Here is a 23,020-nt window from a genome sequence, read left to right on the forward strand (position 1 = left end):
TTACACATGTATTACGATTTCCGGATAACACAATTATAGCATGAACAATAGACAATTATCATGAACAAGGAAATATAATAATAACCATTTCATTATTGCCTCTAGGGCATATTTCCAACACTCTTCCATACCCAAATCATTGCCACATGATAATATTCAGCTCCATTTTCCTGGTAAATCTTTCTCGGGAAATTTCCAAAGTTTCTATCTCGAGAGAAGCTTTGTGAAGTAGGTACTAGCTAGGCCTACCCAAATGATCTGAAAATTTACCAGGGCATGAGCATACCTACGTAACTTACCTGCACCAAATTTTAGCTCATTTCATTTATCCAGTATCTCTCGCTAATTTTCCCAAGTTTCTATCCAGAGAAGACCATTGTGAAGGAAGTACCACTTTGGCAAGTCCAAATGGTATCAATTTTCTGCAGTACTTTCCTATGCCCAAATAACCATCCTCCACCAAATTTCAGCTCAATCCATTCATTATTTTGGGCCCAGCTTCAACATTCATATTTCTGTCCAGTGTGGTACTTTGCAAAGCAAGTACCACCTAGGCTCCACCTTTTGAGCTGAAAAATTGTGAAGACAGTCTTCTTAGTAGATGATCATCCTCAGCCAAAACACACGTCAATTGGCCATGTGCATTTCTCGTACCGCTAATCAAACACATGGCTGCTAATTCATAGTTGAGCATAGTTCGGTCTCCTCGTGAGAAACTTCTGGTGTCATTTTCTTCCTAGCACCAACCTGGGGAGTGCCCAACCCACTAAACATGCCTAGGCCGCCGAAAACGCATGTCAATGCCACAGTTACGCGGTGACCACGCGGCGGGCATGCGACTTTACGCGCTTTGGAGTTGGGGCCCTCGGCTGCCGTCCAAACCTCAACATATCGCCACCAAACCATGTATTTCTGATTAAATAGATACTTATGTAACTAGAAATGATTTTTGGAAAAAATAAAGAGCAAACTATAAGGCAGCTGCAGTTCAAACTTGACCCGCTTCCAACTAGATCGTTGGAAATTTGTCTTTCTCACAAGAGGTGGGTCAAAACTTTAAACACCCAAATATTTGGTCAATTGTGCATTAAATATGGCCTAATATTTTGTAAAATTGATTTGGTCCAATTTTGCAACAAATATATTGTAGATCCTTCACAAAAAAACTCATTTTGGGCATTCAAAAAATGGAAAATGAATTTTTCGTCCAAAGAAAATGAAAACTCCCTTAGGCAATATTGTTTGCCATTCCAAGATGCACCCTTGTGCACAATATGAGATCATTTGAACAAACTATGCCATGAATGTGGCCATAAGATTGATCATTTGGCTTGAAAGCCATGCACCTTTACAGATGATAGCTCTTTTCTGAGAACACTTTTTTAAAACGATTGTCGTATTACAAGTTTATTATTTTTCCTGGTAACTTGGTCACATATAATGACACAATGCGAAGGTTTTCCAATATTTTGATTTTTTTGAATTTTTCATGCCCGTTTCGAAATGCGGTCAAAACGGCGGGCATGACCGTTCCTAGCTAGTGGTGGAATATTGGAAAACTATTTGTGCAAAATTACGTACATGGGCCGCGCGCGGCCCAGTAGAGTCATCCAATGTTTTTCTGCCCACGCAGCCATTAAAATCCTATTTCCCGCACACTACGGCAAATAGTTTGAGGTACGCACATGGCGCCCAAGACTGGGCCACCCATTTTTTTCTGTGTCGCGTTTCAAATTTTCCTTTTATGTTTCTTTCTCTTTTATTTCCTTTTTTCATTCAAAGTCCATTTTTTTAACTTTTTGTGCAATTCAAAATTTTCAAAAAAGTTTGTAATTTCAATTTTTATTCAAAATTTCATAAAAATTTACGAATTACAAAAATGTTTTCCTATTTTTAAAAATGTTTGGATTTTTTTTCATGCTAATTTATGTCAAAATTTTCAAAAATTATTCCCATTTTTTAGAAAATGTTTGTATTTTTCACAATTGTCCAAGATTTTAAAAAAATGTCCCAAATTCGGAAAATGTACTTGTTTTAGCGATATGTTCAAAATTGAAAATAATATTACACGCTGCATTAGATTCTTAAATATTCACGATAACCATTGGTAAGCAGGACATGTTTGTTTGAGTGGCTAGCAACATGTGATTGGGTCTTTGAGGTCGTGAGTTCAATCACTCCCATACCGGGCCTGCTCCGCATCCGGCATATCGAGCTAGGTCGGCTTGTGTAGAATAAGAGACGCCATAAATTATTGACGGTGGTAGCTTCCATGTGCCAATAAAAGAGAATATGCTGGTTAATTATAATTGAACGAAATTGCTGGCACGTGCCAATAAAAGAGAATATACTGGTCTGACTCTAATTAAAGGGTGTCATGTTGAACTAGAGAATACGGACATGTGGAGGTATTGATCCGTTCTTATATTGAGCTAGAGGCATGTAATTTTATTATCCCGTTGCAACGCACGGGCATGTGTGCTAGTAGATACTTATGTACCTAGAAATGATTTTTGGAAAAAATAAAGAGCAAACTATGAGGAAGCTGCAGTTCAAATTTTACCCGCTTCAAATTGAATCGGCGGAAATTTATCTTTTTCACCAGAGGTGTATAATAAATTTTGAAAACCAACCATTTTGTCAATTGTGCATTATATATGGCCTAGTATTTTATAAAAATGACCGGGTCCCATTTTGCAACAAATATATGGTAGGTCCTTCACAAAAAAACTCATTTTGGGCATTTTAAAAATGGAAAATGAATTTTTCGTCCAAAAAATGAAAACTTCCTTAGGCAACATTGTTTGCCATTCCAAGATGCACCCTTGTGCACAATATGAGATCATTTGAACAAACTATGCCATGAATGTGGCCATAAGATTGATCATTTGGTTTGAAAGCCATGCACCTTCACACATGATAGCTCTTTTTCTGAGAACACCTTTTTAAAACAATTGTCGTATTACAAGTTTATTGTTTTTCCTGGTAACTTGGTCACATATAATGACAAAATGCGAAGGTTTTCCAATTTTTTTATTTTTTTGAATTTTTATGCCTGTTTCAAAATGCGGTCAAAACGGCGGGCATGACCGTTCCTAGATAGTGGTTGAATCTTGGAATTTTACCCATTTTCTACTGAATCGGCAAAAATTTGTCTTTTTCACGAGAGGTGGATCAAAGTTTTTGTCACCCAACCATTTGGTCAATGTGCATTAAATATGGCCTAGTATTTTATAAAAATGGTGTGGTACAATTTTGCAACAAATATATGGTATGTCCTTCGCAAAAAAAGTCATTTTAGGCACTCGAAAAATGGAAAATGAATTTTTCGTCCAAAAAATGATTTTTTCATGCAAAGAAAATGGAAACTCCCTTTGGAAGCATTGTTTGACATTCCAATATGCACACATTTTCATAGTGTGAGATCATTTTAACAAACTATGCCATAAATGTGGTCAAATTTGTCGGTATGAACGTTCTTATCTAGGTGTGGAATCTTGTGAAACTTTTGGTGTTTCTGTGATGAAATAGATACTTTGAGTTGGTAGGTTCAATTTTGCAACAAAGAGTTGATAGGTTCTTTACACAAAAATCGAAATGAAAAATGTTTTTTTCTGCAAAAAATACTTATATTTCAATCAATTAAGACCAATTGAGATGGTCATAAGATTGTCAAAGCGTTTACTCCGTTTTGATTGGTCCATAGGCTTCTCACGTGGATCACGCATCATATACCATCGGATATTTCCGGATCCGACGGCAGCCCCCACCCCCCTCACGGCCTCACCCTCTCACCCTAAGCCTCTCCATCCCTCAGATCTCAATCTACCGCCACCCCTATCCCTACCCCCGCGTAGCCCAACCCAATCCGCCGCTATCCTCTACCCAGATCCCTCCCCGCTCCGGCGAGCCCGCCATTAACCGTCTGCGGGCGGCAGCGCAGCGGGAGCAGCGAGTGCTTCACCTCCCCGGGCCGTGTCTCCCCCTTCCACCACAGCTCCTCCTCCACCTTCTTTGCGGCCTCCCTCCCGGGCACCGCCCAACAGCAGCCTCGACAGGGACGACCTGGACCCGGACCCGGTCGTGGCCACCACGGAGGCCCTCGCCAAGGTTGACCTCTCCGACGACCCGGACGCAACCGCCAACGCAAAGTCTCGCTCCAGCAAGCCCCGTCAGGCAGCCAGAGGCGGCGGCTGTGACGTGGGCAAGTCGCTCGACTACCTGTACCGCGCATGCAGGATCGCTACCCTCGCCGTGAAGCACATCGACGTCGCCGTCTCCGTCCTCTCCCGCTTCATGGAGTCCAAGAAGCTCGCCAGCCTCGCCGAGTTCCGAGACGACCACGCCTAGATCTCCGAGGTCCATTTGTCCAAACACTGCTCGTTTCTTCTCCTTCCTCCTTGTCCTAGATGAAACTAATATGATGAATGAATACATGGATGGATCTGACGGACGGTCGAATCAATCTTGTTCGCTTGCTGCAGGATGGATTCTATCTAGCATCCGATTGACTACTTCACCTCATCGATCAAGCCATGCTCTCCTCATCAGTCTTTTTATTTACCATCCAGAAGACCAGACCTGTGCTTTCAGTTCAGTTTCGTCAGATATATCTGCTGCCATGCTCTTCTATTTGTATTCAGTTTGATCAGACTTGTGGTTCCTGGACGGCCTTGGCTATCCTATTTATCTCAGCTTCATCAGTTAGGGGCAATCAATGTAGCAGTAGTGTAACATTGATTTGCATCTTATCTTATCTATGGGAAAAATGATCAAATCGAATTGCAGGAGCTATCTTAATTAGCTTCATCTGTTCGGATCATGTGTCAATCATATTAGCTGTGATGCCATATTTATGTTCGTATTAGCTGCATCTTATTTGTGTTTCCCCAGTTTATGAATCATGTTTTCGTTTACGTGCCGTAAGAAGGCTGTATTTGGTAATCACCCAAAATGCCTCTCTTTTTTAGCTGATGAATCATCCTACATGCATAGTTTGCTTGATGTCCGTGTTTATCTAGATTACAGAATGTTTTATTGCAACATTCTATTGAAGATAGAAGTATAGGACCAGTGTACATGATATGGAACCTTTTGGTTTCGATCAATTGTTGCTGCTGATTTATTGCCTATGCTCACGCTGCTGTTGATTAAATGGTTATGTTGTTGCTACATGCTTATGCTACTGATTCAATGCTTAGGAACTGATTGAATTGAACCTGTTGTAATCCTTCCTGTTCTACTCGTATTTAATTTTTGGGTTTCTATTTGATTTTTTAGTCTGTTATATACGGTTCATCTTCAGTTTCTTTTGTAACTTGCTTGGAGCATAGAATACACAGCCCAACTAGTCTCATATACAACTAAGACCAATGATTCATGCTGAATTCTATATATATATATATATATATGTATGTGTTGGATTGGAGAACCACTCGAGAAGGGAGGGAGGAAGCACGGAAGGTCACCATGGACCTCGCCCAACTCCCACCCATCTTCCTGCCTGCAGCTGTAGGTAAACCCCTCCCTCTCCCTGCCTGTCAGACCTGAAGATGCAGTGTCCAAGATATTCAGTGAACTATGTGGATTCAGACAGCAACGCTTCAGTTAACTGTGTAGATCATGTACTGTATTGTTAATCACCAGTTATTGTTTCCTTTCACTGCGTCGTCGTGCCGGTTACTAATACTGTTCCTGCATAATCACAAGCGTGGACGGATGATTATCTCAGATCAGATCTTGCTAGATTACTTTCTTAGATTGATTTTGTCACCAAGCCACACAGATCATCTAGTTAGATAGAATCCGCTACGCTAGGGTGATGAATGAACGAACAAACAATAATAGGAACATTGGCACCAGGTTTTAGAGGGCTTGTGATTTCGTGGTTGCGGCAAGCCCGCCTTGTATGCCCGACGAGTTATACTGTGTATTTTGTCTTGCTAGACGAGTTATCCAGCAATAGTAGTGCATAGTAGAAAATTATCATAGATCCTGGCTGTAACCTGCTTTTGTGCTTGTGACTTTGGACCACATGATTTTGTGGGGATTTGGTACGAGACTAGTGGTAGAGGCTGACGATTTCTTGCTGTTTCAGTCAAATTCTTGATAGATAGCTGTCTCATATGCATTTTCCGTTCCTAATGGTGCTTTTTCATTTCCTTGCCAAGCCAAATAAAGGATGTTGTTCTCGGTGGAGTTGCGCTTGAGGATGAGCAGAGAGAGAAATTTAATCAAATCCAATAGGTAGGTTCTTTGTTCTTATCAGATGTTGGCAGATTCTATTTGTTGTGCATATGCCAAGTGTGTCTACCTGGTTGTAAACATAACTGCAATACTGTATATATGTTGACAGTCTGGTAAAAACTTGTTGTGCCTAGGTCTGTGGATCTTAAAAAAATCATCTATCCTTTCCTTACTCATACAAAAAGCCCAGCTGTTGTTCTTGTAAATACAAACGAGCATACCATCGGCACCTTCACCAAACAGAGAAGGCTCTAGCCACTTCTTATGACAAAAAATAGAAGTGCCCCTAAATTTAAACATATTCCTCTTTACTGAAAACTCATTGTTCTTTTCTGAACTATTGCAAAAATCGAGCAGTGGTACTGATTATATAAATTTTATATTGTCTTGGTAGCTTCACTCGTGTCTGCCACTGCTCATTGTCGTGTTGACAGAGCGTTCACCCGATGGCGGAATACCATGCCGCAACGTGGGAAGTCGGCGGTTGTGCTATATACGTGAGGTAGCGAACATTACAGGCAGTAGAGAACTTTTAGCTTTTCCACACGTGTATATCTTTAGACAACTTTCAGTTATCTTTTCATGTGCTGAAACTGAAAGAAATCTTTGATGCTAACTTTGCGTGTGCTTATGGCAGTGACAAACACGAAAACTATGACTTAGATCTGCTGACGAAGCTTGTGTTTCCTGACGGATCGATCTAGCGAGCCAAACTGCCCGGGAGACAAACTGCACTACCGTTGTCGCGGAAATTCCGTGCGATGGAAGCTTCTAGAGCCTGCTGGTTTCGTAGCCAGAAGCCCCATGAGCTCGACGTTCAGCCCTACAACCACCACCCCACACACAAGGTCGCTCCCTGCTCCCTCCTATTAATTTATCTGTCCAGCTCAATCCTACATTCCTACCGCTACTGTTGCTGTTGAAATCGAGATGCTACCCTCATCCTGCTGTTGTCTGTCAATCGAATCAAACTGCCCAGAGAATGAATGAGTTTGCAACCCTTCCTAATTTTTTGTTCTTGTTCTATTTTGAAATGGATGCAGCAGGTGCTCTGCTCTTGCTCACGTCTAGCACCGTATCCGGTGCGGTGGTCCTTCTTGAGGCGACCGGCGTGACAGCGGCGACCACAATCTCTCCGGTGAGTCGGCTCCATCTTCTAGCCCTAGCTCCCTATTTTCTGCTCCTATAGCATGCTCTGTTGGTTTAGAACACTAGCAGCAGTAGCCTACCATGTATACGTACTAAACAGCAGGGGCTCAATTACCTTGTGTACACTAGCAGCTTGCTTACATAGTTGTCACTTTTGCTTGTGGTAGCCATTATGTAGCTGAATCATGTCCATGTCTACTAATCATCAGTTCATAGTATTTGGCTTGTGTGTGTTGGTCTGTGACTATTTTATGGTGATGTGGATATACTTTCTGATTTAAAGTTACTAATATTTTTTGTTTTGATTCTTTCTCTGGTGTGAGGAAAGCTGTGAGTAGACGTCAACGATGCCTACTTGCTTGGCTGCTACAGTGATGCATGCGCCGGTCAAGTAAGCACACATGCATATACGTACATGTTAGGATAGTAGCAGATGTGCCATAATTCCTCTGTAAGGAAATGTATTCCTGAGATGATTTTGTTATGTTATCTAAACCTGGGAGATGTGTTATGTGATGTGATATGATGGATGATTTGAATTTGAGATGGAGTTTTCTTGATTTGAATATGAAACAATGTCAGATGCATGTGTTTAACTGGATTAAAGAGGTTTTGTGCCCAAAAGTTTTTGTCCAAACATTTGTTTCAAAATCTGAGATCTAATACTGGACAACTAATTGGGCTAAAAAAGGCCACAACCCAACAAGCATTGGACTGTTTAAAAAGTGAAACAAAAAAGCCTCAGAAAATAAAAAAATAAATATATTGCAAAAAAGGCCGAGGCTCCCTAATATGGAAGAACCTTAGAAAACAAAAAGGCTGAATTGCTGGGTATGGCCCGTGCAGAAATTACCTGGGAAAACATACTAAATGGCTGAATTAATGGGCTTCGCCCATATAGACACCAAACTGGACCGGGCTGATTCTTATCAATGACCTTTTCATTTGGTCGCAATTTTGCCACGTCAGATCCGACGTGGCCTGGGCAGACAGCTAGCGACCAAAACAGAAGGTCATTGAACCAATGACCTTTTGTTTTGGTCGTTGCCTTCCACGACCTTTTCATAGAGAAGGTCATTAATTTCAGTTTACGACGGCCAGCTTTTGACCATCTATTTTTGGTCACGAAAAGGTCGCAAATGAAAAACAATGACCTTTCAGTGACCAATAGTGATGGTCGCAAGTTGACATATTTCTTGTAGTGCGAATCCAAAGCTCCAAATGGTCCAACGGTAGGCCCATCCACTAGCAAAAGAAAATGAGTCGAACAAAATGCAAATGAACAAGAAGCAGATGCACCGAAGAAGAGGAGAGGTGGCAGGCAATCACTCAAAAACATAGCTGAGCTTGTTTCTCATGATGAATATAACAGAGTTCCAGGAGAAGATTCCGCTCAGAAAAAAAGACGTGTGAAAAAGATTCAGCTCCACTCGGTAAAGAAGTGGTTTAACTACAAGTTGGTTCACCCTCGGTATGCCAAGAACTTTGCTTTCCATCCCCCATGGGTTGACTGTCATGAGATTGTGCTCATCCGAGCAGGTGGACCTGAGCAAAGGCCTCCACCAGCTCCCCACGCTGATAAATCATCCCTCAAGACTCCAGACTCTTATCCTGAAGAAAAGGCCAAGCGCCTCAAAAATGCTGAGAAGCGTGCCAAGAAGGCCGCAAAAGATCAGGCAAAGGAAGCGGAAAACTGCCGTCTTATCAAATCAGAGTTGATAAGAAGAAGGCTGAAGGAAAAGATGAACGCAGAATGAAGAATAAGCATGATCCAAAATCAGCCGCTTTGAAGAAAAAGAGCGCCCCGAGGAAAAGGCCTCCAAAGCCAGCTGAACCAGAAAGTGATTCATCTGATCAAGATGATCCCCCACTCACCCGACAGGAAATTAATGCAACTCTCTCAGAACAAGTGAATGTAACTACATCCACTATTCTTCCTGATCTTCGAGCAAGTGCAGTCCCAATTGCACCTCCGAAGAAGATTCGATTGACACTACAAGAAATATGTCAACTTGCAACCATCACTATTGGTCACTGAAAGGTCATTGTTTTTCATTTGCGACCTTTCTGTGACCAAAAATAGATGGTCAAAAGCTGGCTGTCATAAACTGAAATTAATGACCTTCTCTATGAAAAGGTCGTGGAAGGCAACAACCAAAACAAAAGGTCATTGGTTCAATGACCTTCTGTTTTGGTCGCTATGTTTTTGCCCAGGCCACGTCGGATCCGACGTGGCAAGCCGACGTGGCAAAATTCCGACCAAATGAAAAGGTCGTTGATAAGAATCAGCCCGGTCTAGTTTGGTGTCTATATCGGCCAAGCCCATTAATTCAACCCATTTAGTATGTTTTCCTAGGTAATTTCTGCACGGGCCATACCCAACAATTCAGCCTTTTTGTTTCCTAAGGTTCTTCCATATTAGGGAGCCTCGGCCTTTTTTGCAATATATTTATTTTTTATTTTCTGAGGCTTTTTTGTTTCACTTTTTAAACAGTCCAATGCTTGTTGGGTTGTGGCCTTTTTTAGCCCAATTAGTTGTCCAGTATTAGATCTCAGATTTTGAAAGAAATGTTTGGACAAAATTGTTTGGGCACAAGACCTCTTTAATCCAGTTACACACATGCATCCGACATTGGTTCATATTCAAATCCGGAAAACTCCATGTCAAATTCAAATCATCCATCATATCACATCACATAACACATCTCCCAGGTTTAGATAACATAACAAAATCATCTCAGGAATACATTTCCTTACAGAGGAAATATGGCACATCTGCTACTATCCTAACATGTACATATATGCATGTATGCTTGCTTGACCGGCGCATGCATCACTGTAGCAGCCAAGCAAGTAGGCATCATTGACGTCTACTCACAGCTTTCCTCGCACCAGAGAAAGAATCAAAAAAAAATATTAGTAACTTTAAATCAAAAAGTATATCCACAAAACCATAAAATATTCATAGACCAACACACATAAGCCAAATACTATGAACTGATGATTAGTAGACACGGACATGATTCAACTACGTAATGGCTACCACAAGCAAAAGTGACAACTGTGTAAGCAAGCTGCTAGTGTACACAAGGTGATTGAGCTCCTGCTGTTTAGTACGTATACATGGTAGGCTACTACTGCTAGTGTTCTAAACCAACAGAGCATGCTATAGCAGCAGAAAATAGGGAGCTAGGGCTAGAAGATGGAGCCGACTCACCAGAGAGCTTGTGGTCGCCGCCGTCACGCCGGTCGCCTCAAGAAGCACCACCGCGCCGGATACGGTGCTAGACGTGAGCAAGAGCATAGCACCTGCTGCATCCATTTCAAAATAGAACAAGAACAAAAAATTAGGAAGGGTTGCAACCTCATTCATTCTCTGGGCAGTTTGATTCGATTGACAGATAGCAGCAGGATGAGGGTAGCATCTCGATTTCAACAGCAACAATAGCGGTAGGAATGTAGGATTGAGCTGGACAGATAAAAGAACATGAGGGAGCAGGGAGCGACCTTGTGCGTGGGGTGGTGGTTGTAGGGCTAGACGTCGAGCTCATGGGGCTTCTGGCTAGGAAGTACCAGCAGGCTCTAGAAGCTTCCATCGCACGGAATTTCCGCGACAACGGTAGTGCTGTTTGTCTCCCGGGCAGTTTGGCTCGCAGGATCGATCCGTCAGGAAACACAAGCTTCCTCAGCAGATCGAAGTCATGGTTTTCAGGTTTGTCACTGCCATAATCACACGCAAAGTTAGCATCAAAGATTTCTTTCAGTTTCAGCACATGAAAAGAAAATTGAAAGTTGTCTAAAGATATAAACGTGTGGAAAAGCTAAAAGTTCTCTACTGCTTGTAATGTTCGTTACCTCACGTATATAGCACAACCGCCGACTGCCCACGCTGCGGCATGGTATTCCGCCATCGGGTGAACGCTCTGTCAACATGACAATGAGCAGTGGCAGACACGAGTGAAGCTACCAAGACAATATAAAATTTATATAATCAGTACCACTGCTCGATTTTTGCAATAGTTCAGAAAAGAACAATGAGTTTTCAGTAAAGAGGAATATGTTTAAATTTAGGGGCACTTCTATTTTTCTTGTCAAAAGAAGTGGCTAGAGCCTTCTCTGTTTGGTGAAGGTGGCGATGGTATGCACGTCCGTATTTACAAGAACAACAGCTGGGCTTTTTGTATGAGTAAGGAAATGATAGATGATTTTTTTAAGATCCACAAACCCAGGCACAACAAGTTTTTACCAGACTGTTAACATATATACAGTATTGTAGTTATGTTTACAATCAGGTAGACACACTTGGCATATGCACAACAAATAGAATCTGCCAACATCTGATAAGAACAAAGAACCTACCTATCTAATTTGATTAAATTTCTCTCTCTGCTCATCCTCAAGCGCAGCTCCACCGAGAACAACATCCTTTATTTGGCCTGGCAAGGAAATGAAAAAGCACCATTAGGAATGGAAAATGCATATGAGACAGCTATCTATCAAGCACTTGACTAAAACAGCGAGAAATCGTTAGCCTCTACCTCTAGTCTGGTACCAAATCCCCACAAAATCACGTGGGCCAAAGTCACAAGCACAAAAGCATGTTACAGCCAGGATCTATGATAATTTTCTACTATGCACTAGTATTGCTGGATAACTCGTCTAGCAAGACAAAATACACAGGATAACTCGTCGAGCGTACAAGGCGGGCTTGCTGCAACCACAAAATCACAAGCCCTCTAAAACCTGGTGCCAATGTTCCTATTATTGTTTGTTCGTTCATTCATCACCCTAGCGTAGCGGATTCTATCTAACTAGATGATCTGTGTGGCTTGGTGACAAAAGAAATCTAAGAAAGTAATCTAGCAACATCTGATCTGAGATAATCATCCATCCACGCTTGTGATTATGTAGGAACAGTAGTAGTAACCGGCACGACGACGCAGTGAAAGGAAACAGTAACTGGTGATTAACAATATAGTACATGATCTACACAGTTAACTGAAGTGTTGCTGTCTGAATCCACACAGTTCACTGAATATCTTGGACACTGCATCTTCAGGTCTGACAAGGCAGGGAGAGGGAGGGGGTTACCTACAGCTGCAGGCAGGAAGATGGGTGGGAGTTGGGCGAGGTCCATGGTGACCTTCCGTGCTTCCTCCCTCCCTCCTCGAGTGGTTCTCCAATCCAACACACACACACACACACACACACATATATATATATATATACAGAATTCAGCATGAATCATTGGTCTTAGTTGTATATGAGACTAGTTGGGCTATGTATTCTAAGCTCCAAGCAAGTTACAGAAGAAACTAAAGATGAACCGTATATAACAGACTAAAAAATAAAGTAGAAACCCAAAAATTAAATACGAGTAGAACAGGAAGGATTACACAACAGGTTCAATTCAATCAATTCCTAAGCATTGAATCAGTAGCATAAGCATGCAGCAACAACATAAGCATTTAATCAACAACAACGTGAGCATAGGCATTAAATCATCAGTAGCAACTGATCAAAACCAAACGGTTCCAGATCATGTACGCTGGTCCTATACTTCTATCTTCAATAGAATGTTGCAATCAAACATTCTGAAATCTGGATAAACACGGACATCAAGCAAACTGTGCATGTAGGACGATTCATCAGCTAAAAAAGAGAGGCATTTTGGGTGATTACCAAATACAGCCTTCTTACGGCACGTAAATGAAAACATGATTCATAAACTGGGGAAACACAAATAAGATGCAGCTAATACGAACATAAAAATGGCATCACAGCTAATATGATTGACACATGATCGGAACAGATGAAGCTAATTAAGATAGCTCCTGCAATTCGATTTGATCATTTTTCCCACAGATAAGATAAGATGCAAATCAACATTACACTACTGCTACATTGATTGCCCCTAACTGATGAAGCTGAGATAGATAGGATAGCCAAGGCCGTCCAGGAACCACAAGTCTGACCAAACTGAATACAAATAGAAGAGCATGGCAGCAGATATATCTGACGAAACAAACTGAAAGCACAAGTCTAGTCTTCTGGATGGTAAATTAAAAGACTGATGTGGAGAGCATGGCTTGATCGATGAGGTGAAGTAGTCAATCGGATGCTAGATAGAATCCCTACTGCAGCAAGCGAACAAGATTGATTCGACCGTCCATCAGATCCATCCATGGATTCATTCATCAATTTAGTTTCATCTAGGACAAGGAGGAAGGAGAAGACACGAGCAGTGTTTGGACAGTCAGACCTCGGAGATGTAGGCGTGGTCGTCACAGAACTCGGCGAGGCTGGCAAGCTTCTTGGGCTCCATGAAGCGGGAGAGGACGGAGACGGCGACGTCGATGTGCTTCACGGTGAGGGTAGCGATCCTGCATGCGCGGTACAGGTAGTCGAGCGACTTGCCCACGTCGCAGCCGCCGCCTCTAGCTGCTTGACGGGGATTGCTGGAGCCGGACTTGGCGGTGGCGGTGGCATTCGGGCCGTCGGAGAGGTCGACCTTGGCGAGGGCCTCCGTGGTGGCCGCGACCGGGTCTGGGTCCAGGTCGTCCCTGTCGAGGCTGCTGTCGGGCGGTGCCCGGGAGGGAGGCCGTGAAGGAGGTGTAGGAGGAGCGGTGGTGAAAGGGGGAGACACGACACGAGGAGGTGAAGCCCGTGCTGCTCCCGCTACGCTACCGCCCGCAGACGGTTCATGGCGGGCTCGCGGGAGCGGGGTGGGATCTGGGTAGAGGACGGCGGCGGATTGGGTTGGGCTAGGCCGGGGTAGGGATAGGGGTGGCAGAGGATTGAGATCTGAGGGAGGGAGAAGGTTAGGATTGGAGAGAGGGTTAGGGTGAGAGGGTGAGGCCGTGAGGGGGGTGAGGGGTGCCGTCGGATCTGGAAATATCCGACGGTATATGATGCATGATCCGCGTGAGAAGCCTATGGACCAATCAAAACGCAATAAACGCTTTGACAATCTTATGACCATCTCAACTGGTCTTAATTGATTGAAATATAAGTATTTTTTGCAGAAAAAGCATTTTTCATTTCGATTTTTGTGTAAAGAACCTACCAACTCTTTGTTGCAAAATTGAACCTACCAACTCAAAGTATCTATTTCATCACAAAAACACCAAAAGTTTCACAAGATTCCACACCTAGATAAGAACGTTCATACTGACAAATTTGACCACATATATGGCATAGTTTGTTAAAATGATCTCACACTATGAAAAAGTGTGCATATTGGAATGTCAAACAATGCTTCCGAAGGGAGTTTCCATTTTCTTTGCATGAAAAAATCATTTTTTGGACGAAAAATTCATTTTCCATTTTTCGAGTGCCTAAAATGAGTTTTTTGCAAAGGACATACCATATATTTGTTGCAAAATTGTACCACACCGTTTTTATAAAATACTAGGCCATATTTAATGCACATTGACCAAATGGTTGGGTGATACGTCTCCAACGTATCTATAATTTTTGATTGCTCCATGCTATATTATCTTCTGTTTTGGACATTATTGGGCTTTATTATTCACTTTTATATTATTTTTGGGACTAACCTATTAGCCGGAGGCCCATCCCAGAATTGCTGTTTTTTCCCTATTTCAGAGTTTCGCAGAAAAAGTATATCAAACGGAGTCCAAACGGAATGAAACCTTCGGGAACATGATTTTCGAAACGAACAAGATCCAGGAGACTTGGACCCTACGTAAGAGAAGCTTCCAGGAGGCCACGAGGTAGGGGGGCGCGCCTACCCCCCAGGACGCGCCCTCCACCCTCGTGGGCCCCCTGTTGCTCCACCGACGCACTCCTTCCTCCTATATATACCTACGTACCCCCAAACGATCAGAACAGGAGCCAAAAACCTAATTCCACCGCCGCAACCTTCTGTACCCACGAGATCCCATCTTGGGGCCTGTTCTGCAGCTCCGCCGAAGGGGCATCGATCAGTGAGGGCTTCTACATCATCACCATAGCCCCTCCGATGAAGTGTGAGTAGTTTACCTCAGACCTTCGGGTCCATAGTTAGTAGCTAGATGGCTTCTTCTCTCTTTTTGGATCTCAATACAATGTTCTCCCCCTCTCTCATGGAGATCTATTCAATGTAATCTTCTTTTTGCGGTGTGTTTGTTGAGACCGATGAATAGTGGGTTTATGATCAAGATTATCTATGAACAATATATGAATCTTCTCTGAATTCTTTTATGTATGATTGGTTATCTTTGCGAGTCTCTTCGAATTACCAGTTTGGTTTGGCCTACTAGATTGATCTTTCTTGCAATGGGAGAAGTGCTTAGCTTTGGGTTCAATCTTGCAGTGTCCTTTCCCAGTGACAGTAGGGGCAGCAAGGCACATATTGTATTGTTGCCATCGAGGATAACAAGATGGGGTTTTTATCATATTGCATGAATTTATCCCTCTACATCATGTCATCTTGCTTAAGGCGTTACTCTGTTTTCATGAACTTAATACTCTAGATGCATGCTAGATAGCGATCGATGAGTGGAGTAATAGTAGTAGATGCAGGCAGGAGTCGGTCTACTTGTCTCGGACATGATGCCTATATACATGATCATACCTAGATACTCTCATAACTATGCTCAATTCTGTCAATTGCTCAATAGTAATTCGTTCACCCATCGTAAAATACTTATGCTCTTGAGAGAAGCCACTAGTGAAACCTATGGCCCCCGGGTCTATCTTCATCATATTAATCTTTCAACACTTATTTATTTCCTTTGCTTTTTACTTTGCTTTTATTTTACTTTGTATCTTATCATAAAAATACCAAAAATATTATCCTATCATATCTATCAGATCTCACTCTCGTAAGTGACCATGAAGGGATTGACAACCCCTTATCGCGTTGGTTGCGAGGATTTATTTGTTTTGTGTAGGTACGAGGGACTCGTGCGTAGCCTCCTACTGGATTGATACCTTGGTTCTCAAAAACTGAGGAAATACTGACGCTACTTTGCTACATCACCCTTTCCTCTTCAAAGGAAAAACCAACGCTGTTCTCAAGAGGTAGCAAGAAGGATTTCTGGCGCCGTTGTCGGGGAGGTCTACGCAAAAGTCAACATACCAAGTACCCATCACAATCCCTTATCTCCCGCATTACATTATTTGCCATTTGCCTCTCGTTTTCCTCTCCCCCACTTCACCCTTGCCATTTTATTCGCCCTCTCTTTTCCGTTTGCCTCTTTTTCGCTTGCTTTTTGTTTGCTCGTGTTTTGGATTGCTTGTTTGTCACGATGGCTCAAGATAATACCAAATTATGTGACTTTACCAATACCAACAATAATGATTTCCTTAGCACCCCGATTGGTCCTCTTACCGGTACTGAATCTTGTGAAATCAATGCTGCTTTGTTAAATCTTGTCATGAAATATCAATTCGCCGGCCTTCCTAGTGAAGATGCCGCTACTCACCTAAATAGCTTCGTTGATTTGTGTGATATGCAAAAGAAAAAGGTGTTGATAATGATATTGTTAAATTGAAGCTATTTCCTTTTTCGCTTAGAGATCGTGCTAAAGCTTGGTTTCCGTCTTTGCCTAAAAATAGTATTGATTCATGGAATAAGTGCAAAGATGCTTTTATCTCTAAGTATTTTCCTCCCGCTAAGATCATCTCTCTTAGAAACGATATTATGAATTTTAAGCAACTTGATCATGAACATGTTGCACAAGCTTGGGAGAGGATGAAATTAATGATACGTAATTGCCCTACTCATGGTTTGAATTTGTGGATGATTATACAAAAAATTTATGCCGGATTGAATTTTGCTTCTAGAAATCTTTTAGATTCGGCCGCGGGAGGCACTTTTCGGAAATCACTTTAGGAGATGCTACTAAACTCCTAGATAATGTTATGGTTAATTATCCTATCTACTAATAAAAAAGTGCATGCGATAGAAGAAATAAATGTTTTGAGTGGAAAGATGGATGAACTTATGAAATTATTTGCTACTAAGAGTGTTTCTTCTGATCCTAATGATATGCCTTTGTCTACTTTGATTGAGAATAATAATGAATCTATGGATGTGAATTTTGTTGGTAGGAATAATTTTGGTAACAACGCGTATAGAGGAAACTTTAATCCTAGGCCTTATCCTAGCAATTCCTCTAATACTTATGGTAATTCCTACAACAACTCTTATGGAAATTTTAATAAGATGCCCTCTGAATTTGAGACTAGTGTTAAAGAGTTTATGAATTCACAAAAGAATTTCAATACTTTGCTTGAAGATAAATTGCTTAAAGTTGATGAACTGGCTAGGAACGTTGATAGAATTTCTCTTGATGTTGATTCTTTAAAGCTTACATCTATTCCCCCTAACCATGATATCAATGAGTCCCTCAAAGCCATGAGAATTTCCATTGATGAGTGCAAAGAAAGAACCGCTAGGATGCGTGCTAAGAAAGATTGCTTTATAAAAGCGTGTTCTTCAAATTGCTATGAAAATAAAGATGAAGATCTATAAGTTATTGATGTGTCTCCTATTAAATATTTGTTTTGCAATATGAATCTTGATAATGATGGGACTGAATATGATCCACCTTTACCTAGAAGGCGTTCCAAAAATTCGGAGTTTTTAGATCTTGATGCTAAAATTGATAAAAGTGGGATTGAAGAAATCAAAACCCTAGATGTTAATAAACCCACTATTTTGGATTTAAACGAATTTAATTATGAAAATTTCTCTTTGATAGATTGTATTTCCTTGTCGAAATCCGCGCTAAATTCTCCTCATGCTTATAGTCAAAATAAAGCTTTTACCAAACATATCGATGATGCTTTGATGCAATCTTATGAAGAAAAACTTGAGTTGGAAGTTTCTATCCCTAGAAAACTTTATGATGAGTGGGAACCTACTATTAAAATTAAGATTAAGGACCATGAGTTCTATGCTTTGTGTGATTTGGGTGCTAGTGTTTCCACTATTCCCAAAACTTTGTGCGATTTGCTAGATTTCCGTGATTTTGATGATTGCTCTCTATACTTGCACCTTGCGGATTCTACTATTAAGAAACCTATGAGAAAAATTAATGATGTTATTATTGTTGCAAATAGGAACTATGTGCCCGTAGATTTTATCGTTCTTGATATAGATTGCAATCCTTCATGTCCTATTATTCTTGGTAGACCTTTCCTTAGAACGATTGGTGCAATTATTGATATGAAGGAAGGGAATATTAGATTTAAATTCCCATTAAAGAAAGGCATGGAACACTTCCCTAGGAACAAAATAAAATTACCATATGAATCTATCATGAGAGCCACTTATGGATTGCCCACCAAAGATGGCAATACCTAGATCTATCCTTGCTTTTATGCCTAGCTAGGGGCGTTAAACGCTAGCGCTTGTTGGGAGGCAACCCAATTTTATTTTTAGTTTTTTTTGCTTTTGCTTCTGTTTAGGAATAAATATTTGATCTAGCCTCTCGTTAGATGTGTTTTTATGTTTTAATTAGTTGTTGTCCCAAGTTAAACCTGTAGGATCTTCTTGGAAGATAGTTGTTTGATCTTGCAGAAATTTCCAGAAACTTTCTGTTCACGAAAACAATTGTTAAAAATCACCAGCACGTGATAAAATACTGATTCCAATTGATGCTGATCAATAAACAAATTTCCTAGGACGTCCTATTTTGGCTGATTGTTTGGAGTTCCAAAAGTTTGCGTTAGTTACAGATTACTACAGACTGTTCTGTTTTTGACAGATTCTGTTTTTCGTGTGTTGTTTGCTTATTTTGATGAATCTATGGCTAGTAAAATAGTTTATAAACTATAGAGAAGTTGGAATACAGTAGGTTTAACACCAATATAAATAAAGAATGAGTTCATTACAGTACCTTGAAGTGGTCTTTTGTTTTCTTTCGCTAACGGAGCTCACGAGATTTTCTGTTGAGTTTTGTGTTGTGAAGTTTTCAAGTTTTGGGTGAAAGATTTGATGGATCATGGAACATGGAGTGGCAAGAGCCTAAGCTTGGGGATGCCCATGGCACCCCCAAGATAATCTAAGGACAACAAAAAGACAAAGCTTGGGGATGCCCCGGAAGGCATCCCCTCTTTCGTCTACTTCCATCGGTAACTTTACTTGGAACTATATTTTTATTCACCTCATGATATGTGTTTTGCTTGGAGCGTCTTGTATGATTTGAGTCTTTGCTTTTTAGTTCACCACAATCATCCTTGCTGTACACACCTTTTCAGAGAGCCATACATGATTTGGAAATTATTAGAATACTCTATGTGCTTCACTGATATCTTTTGAGTTATATAGTTTTGCTCTAGTACTTCACATATATCTTTTAGAGCACGGTGGTGGATTTGTTTTATAGAAACTATTGATCTCTCATGCTTCACTTAGATTATTTTGAGAGTCTTAAATAGCATGGTAATTTGCTTAAATATTCCTAATATGCTATAGGTATTCATGTTTAGTAAAAACTTTCATATGAGTGTGTTGAATACTAAGGGAAGTTTGATGCTTGATGATTGTTTTGAGATATGGAGGTAATAATATCAAAGTCGTGCTAGTTGAGTAGTTGTGAATTTGAGAAATGCTTGTGTTGAAGTTTGCAAGTCCCGTAGCATGCACGTATGGTAAACGTTATGTAACAAATTTGAAACATGAGGTGTTCTTTGATTGTCCTCCTTATGAGTGGAGGTCGGGGACGAGCGATGGTCTTTTCCAACCAATCTATCCCCCTAGGAGCATGCGCGTAGTGCTTGGTTTTTGATGACTTGTAGATTTTTGCAATAAGTATGTGAGTTCTTTATGACTAATGTTGAGTCCATGGATTATACACACTCTCACCCTTCCATCATTGCTAGCCTCTTCGGTACCGTGCATTGCCCTTTCTCACATTGAGAGTTGGTGCAAACTTCGCCGGTGCATCCAAACCCCGTGATATGATACGCTCTTTCACACATAAACCTCCTTATATCTTCCTCAAAACAGCCACCATACCTACCTATTATGGCATTTCCATAGCCATTCCGAGATATATTGCCATGCAACTTTCCACCATTCCGTTTATCATGACATGTCCATCATTGTCATATTGCTTAGCATGATCATGTAGTTGACATAGTATTTGTGGCAAAGCCACCATTCATAATTCTTTCATATATTTCACTCTTGGTTCATTGCATATCCTGGTACACCGCCGGAGGCATTCATATAGAGTCATACTTTCTTCTAGTATCGAGTTGTAATCATTGAGTTGTAAATAAATAGAAGTGTGATGATCATCATTTTCTAGAGCATTGTCCCAAGTGAGGAATAAAAAAAGAGAAAGACCATAAAAAAAGAGAGAAGGCCCAAAAAATGAGAGAAAAAGAGAGAAGGAACAATGTTACTATCCTTTGCCACACTTGTGCTTCAAAGTAGCACCATAATCTTCATGATAGAGAGTCTCTAGTTTTGTCACTTTCATATACTAGTGGGAATTTTTCATTATAGAACTTGGCTTTTATATTCCAACAATGGGCCTCCTCAAGTTCCCTAGGTCTTCGTGAGCAAGCAAGTTGGATGCACACCCACTTAGTTTCTTTTCTTGAGCTTTCATACATTTATAGCTCTAGTGCATCCGTTGCATGGCAATCCCTACTCCTTGCATTAACATCAATCGATGGGCATCTCCATAGCTCATTGATTAGCCTTCTTGATGTGAGACTTTCTCTTTTTTTGTCTTCTCCACATAACCCCCATCATCATATTCTATTCCATCCATAGTGCTATGTCCATGGCTCGCGCTCATATATTGCGTGAAGGTTTATAAGTTTGAGATTACTAAAGTTTGAAACAATTGCTTGGCTTGTCATCGGGGTTGTGCATGATGAGAGCATTCTTGTGTGACGAAAATGGAGCATGACTAAACTATATGATTTTGTAGGGATGAACTTTCTTTGGCCATGTTATTTTGAGAAGACATAATTGCTTAGTTAGTATGCTTGAAGTATTATTATTTTTATGTCAATATGAACTTTTATATTGAATCTTTCGGATCTGAATATTCATACCACAATTAAGAAGAATTACATTGAAATTATGCCTAGTGGCACTCCACATCAAAAATTCTGTTTTTATCATTTACCTACTCGAGCACGAGCAGTAATTAAGCTTGGGGATGCTTGGTACGTCTCCAACGTATCTATAATTTTTGATTGCTCCATGCTATATTATCTTCTGTTTTGGACATTATTGAGCTTTATTATTCACTTTTATATTATTTTTGGGACTAACCTATTAACCGAAGGCCCAACCCAGAATTGTTGTTTTTTGCTTATTTCAGAGTTTCGCAGAAAAAGAATATCAAACGGAGTCCAAACGGAATGAAACCCTCGGGAACGTGATTTTCGGAACGAACAAGATCCAGGAGACTTGGACCCTACGTAGGAGAAGCTTCCAGGAGGCCACGAGGTAGGGGGCGCCCTCCACCCTCGTGGGCCCCCTGTTGCTCCACCGACGTACTCCTTCCTCCTATATATACCTACGTACCCCCAAACGATCAGAACAGGAGCCAAAAACCTAATTCCACCACCGCAACCTTGTGTACCCACGAGATCCGATCTTGGGGCCTGTTCCGGAGCTCCGCCGGAGGGGGCATCGATCACGGAGTGCTTCCACATCATCACCATAGCCCCTCCGAGGAAGTGTGAGTAGTTTACCTCAGACCTTCGGGTCCATAGTTAGTAGCTAGATGGCTTATTCTCTCTTTTTGGATCTCAATACAATGTTCTCCCCCTCTCTCGTGGAGATCTATTCGATGTAATCTTCTTTTTGCGGTGTGTTTGTTGAGACCGATGAATTGTGGGTTTATGATCACGATTATCTATGAACAATATTTGAATCTTCTCTGAATTCTTTTATGTATGATTGGTTATCTTTGCAATTCTCTTTGAATTATAAATTTGGTTTGCCTACTAGATTGATCTTTCTTGCAATGGGAGAAGTGCTTAGCTTTGGGTTAAATCTTGCGGTGTCCTTTCCCAGTGACAGTAGGGGCAGCAAGGCACGTATTGTATTGTTGCCATCGAGGATAACAAGATGTGTTTTTATCATATTGCATGAATTTATCCCTCTACATCATGTCATCTTGCTTAAGGCGTTACTCTGTTTTCATGAACTTAATACTCTAGATGCATGCTGGATAGCGGTAGATGAGTGGAGTAATAGTAGGAGATGCAGGCAGGAGTCGGTCTACTTGTCTCGGACGTGATGCCTATGTACATGATCATACCTACATACTCTCATAACTATGCTCAATTCTGTCAATTGCTCAACAGTAATTCGTTCACCCACCGTAAAATACTTATGCTCTTGAGAGAATCCACTAGTGAAACCTATGGCCCCCGGGTCTATCTTCATCATATTAATCTTCCAACACTTATTTATTTCCTTTGCTTTTTTACTTTGCTTTTCTTTTACTTTGTATCTTATCATAAAAATACCAAAAATATTATCCTATCATATCTATCAGATCTCACTCTCGTAAGTGACCGTGAAGGGATTGCCAACCCCTTCCGCGTTGGTTGCGAGGATTTATTTGTTTTGTGTAGGTACGAGGGACTCGCGCGTAGCCTCCTACTGGATTGATACCTTGGTTCTCAAAAACTG

General features: G+C 41.1%; 1 protein-coding gene and 1 long non-coding RNA gene across 3 annotated transcripts; one reads left to right on the plus strand and one right to left on the minus strand.

Moving 5' to 3' along the window:
• The first annotated feature begins 3,777 nt into the window (after nt 1–3,777).
• LOC123494175 (uncharacterized) lies at nt 3,778–7,974 on the plus strand. 2 transcript variants are annotated; one of them, XR_006664397.2, is made up of 7 exons: nt 3,778–4,359; nt 4,485–5,515; nt 6,181–6,246; nt 6,641–6,748; nt 6,884–7,094; nt 7,290–7,384; nt 7,724–7,974. It is a non-coding gene; the product is annotated as an uncharacterized lncRNA (long non-coding RNA). The 2 variants fall into 2 exon arrangements; XR_006664398.2 differs by having other exon boundaries at nt 3,816–4,359; nt 7,293–7,384.
• A 2,090-nt stretch (nt 7,975–10,064) lies between these two features.
• On the minus strand, nt 10,065–14,377 carry LOC109752010 (uncharacterized). Its single transcript, XM_073499217.1, has 6 exons — nt 13,658–14,377; nt 11,755–11,831; nt 11,251–11,358; nt 10,903–11,115; nt 10,613–10,707; nt 10,065–10,275 (listed from the first exon to the last, which is right to left on the minus strand). The coding sequence occupies exons 1-2, from the start codon at nt 14,375–14,377 to the stop codon at nt 11,823–11,825; spliced, it is 729 nt and encodes a 242-aa protein (XP_073355318.1). The 3' UTR covers nt 10,065–10,275; nt 10,613–10,707; nt 10,903–11,115; nt 11,251–11,358; nt 11,755–11,822.
• Between the last annotated feature and the right edge of the window lie 8,643 nt (nt 14,378–23,020).

This window comes from Aegilops tauschii, chromosome 5, assembly GCF_002575655.3.
Source record: "Aegilops tauschii subsp. strangulata cultivar AL8/78 chromosome 5, Aet v6.0, whole genome shotgun sequence".
NCBI classification, from domain to species: domain Eukaryota; kingdom Viridiplantae; phylum Streptophyta; class Magnoliopsida; order Poales; family Poaceae; genus Aegilops; species Aegilops tauschii.

Bases quoted from the DNA above. Each gene is read 5' to 3' on its own strand.
- LOC109752010 (XM_073499217.1), bottom strand. From the start codon at position 14,377: ATGGTCATAAGATTGTCAAAGCGTTTATTGCGTTTTGATTGGTCCATA.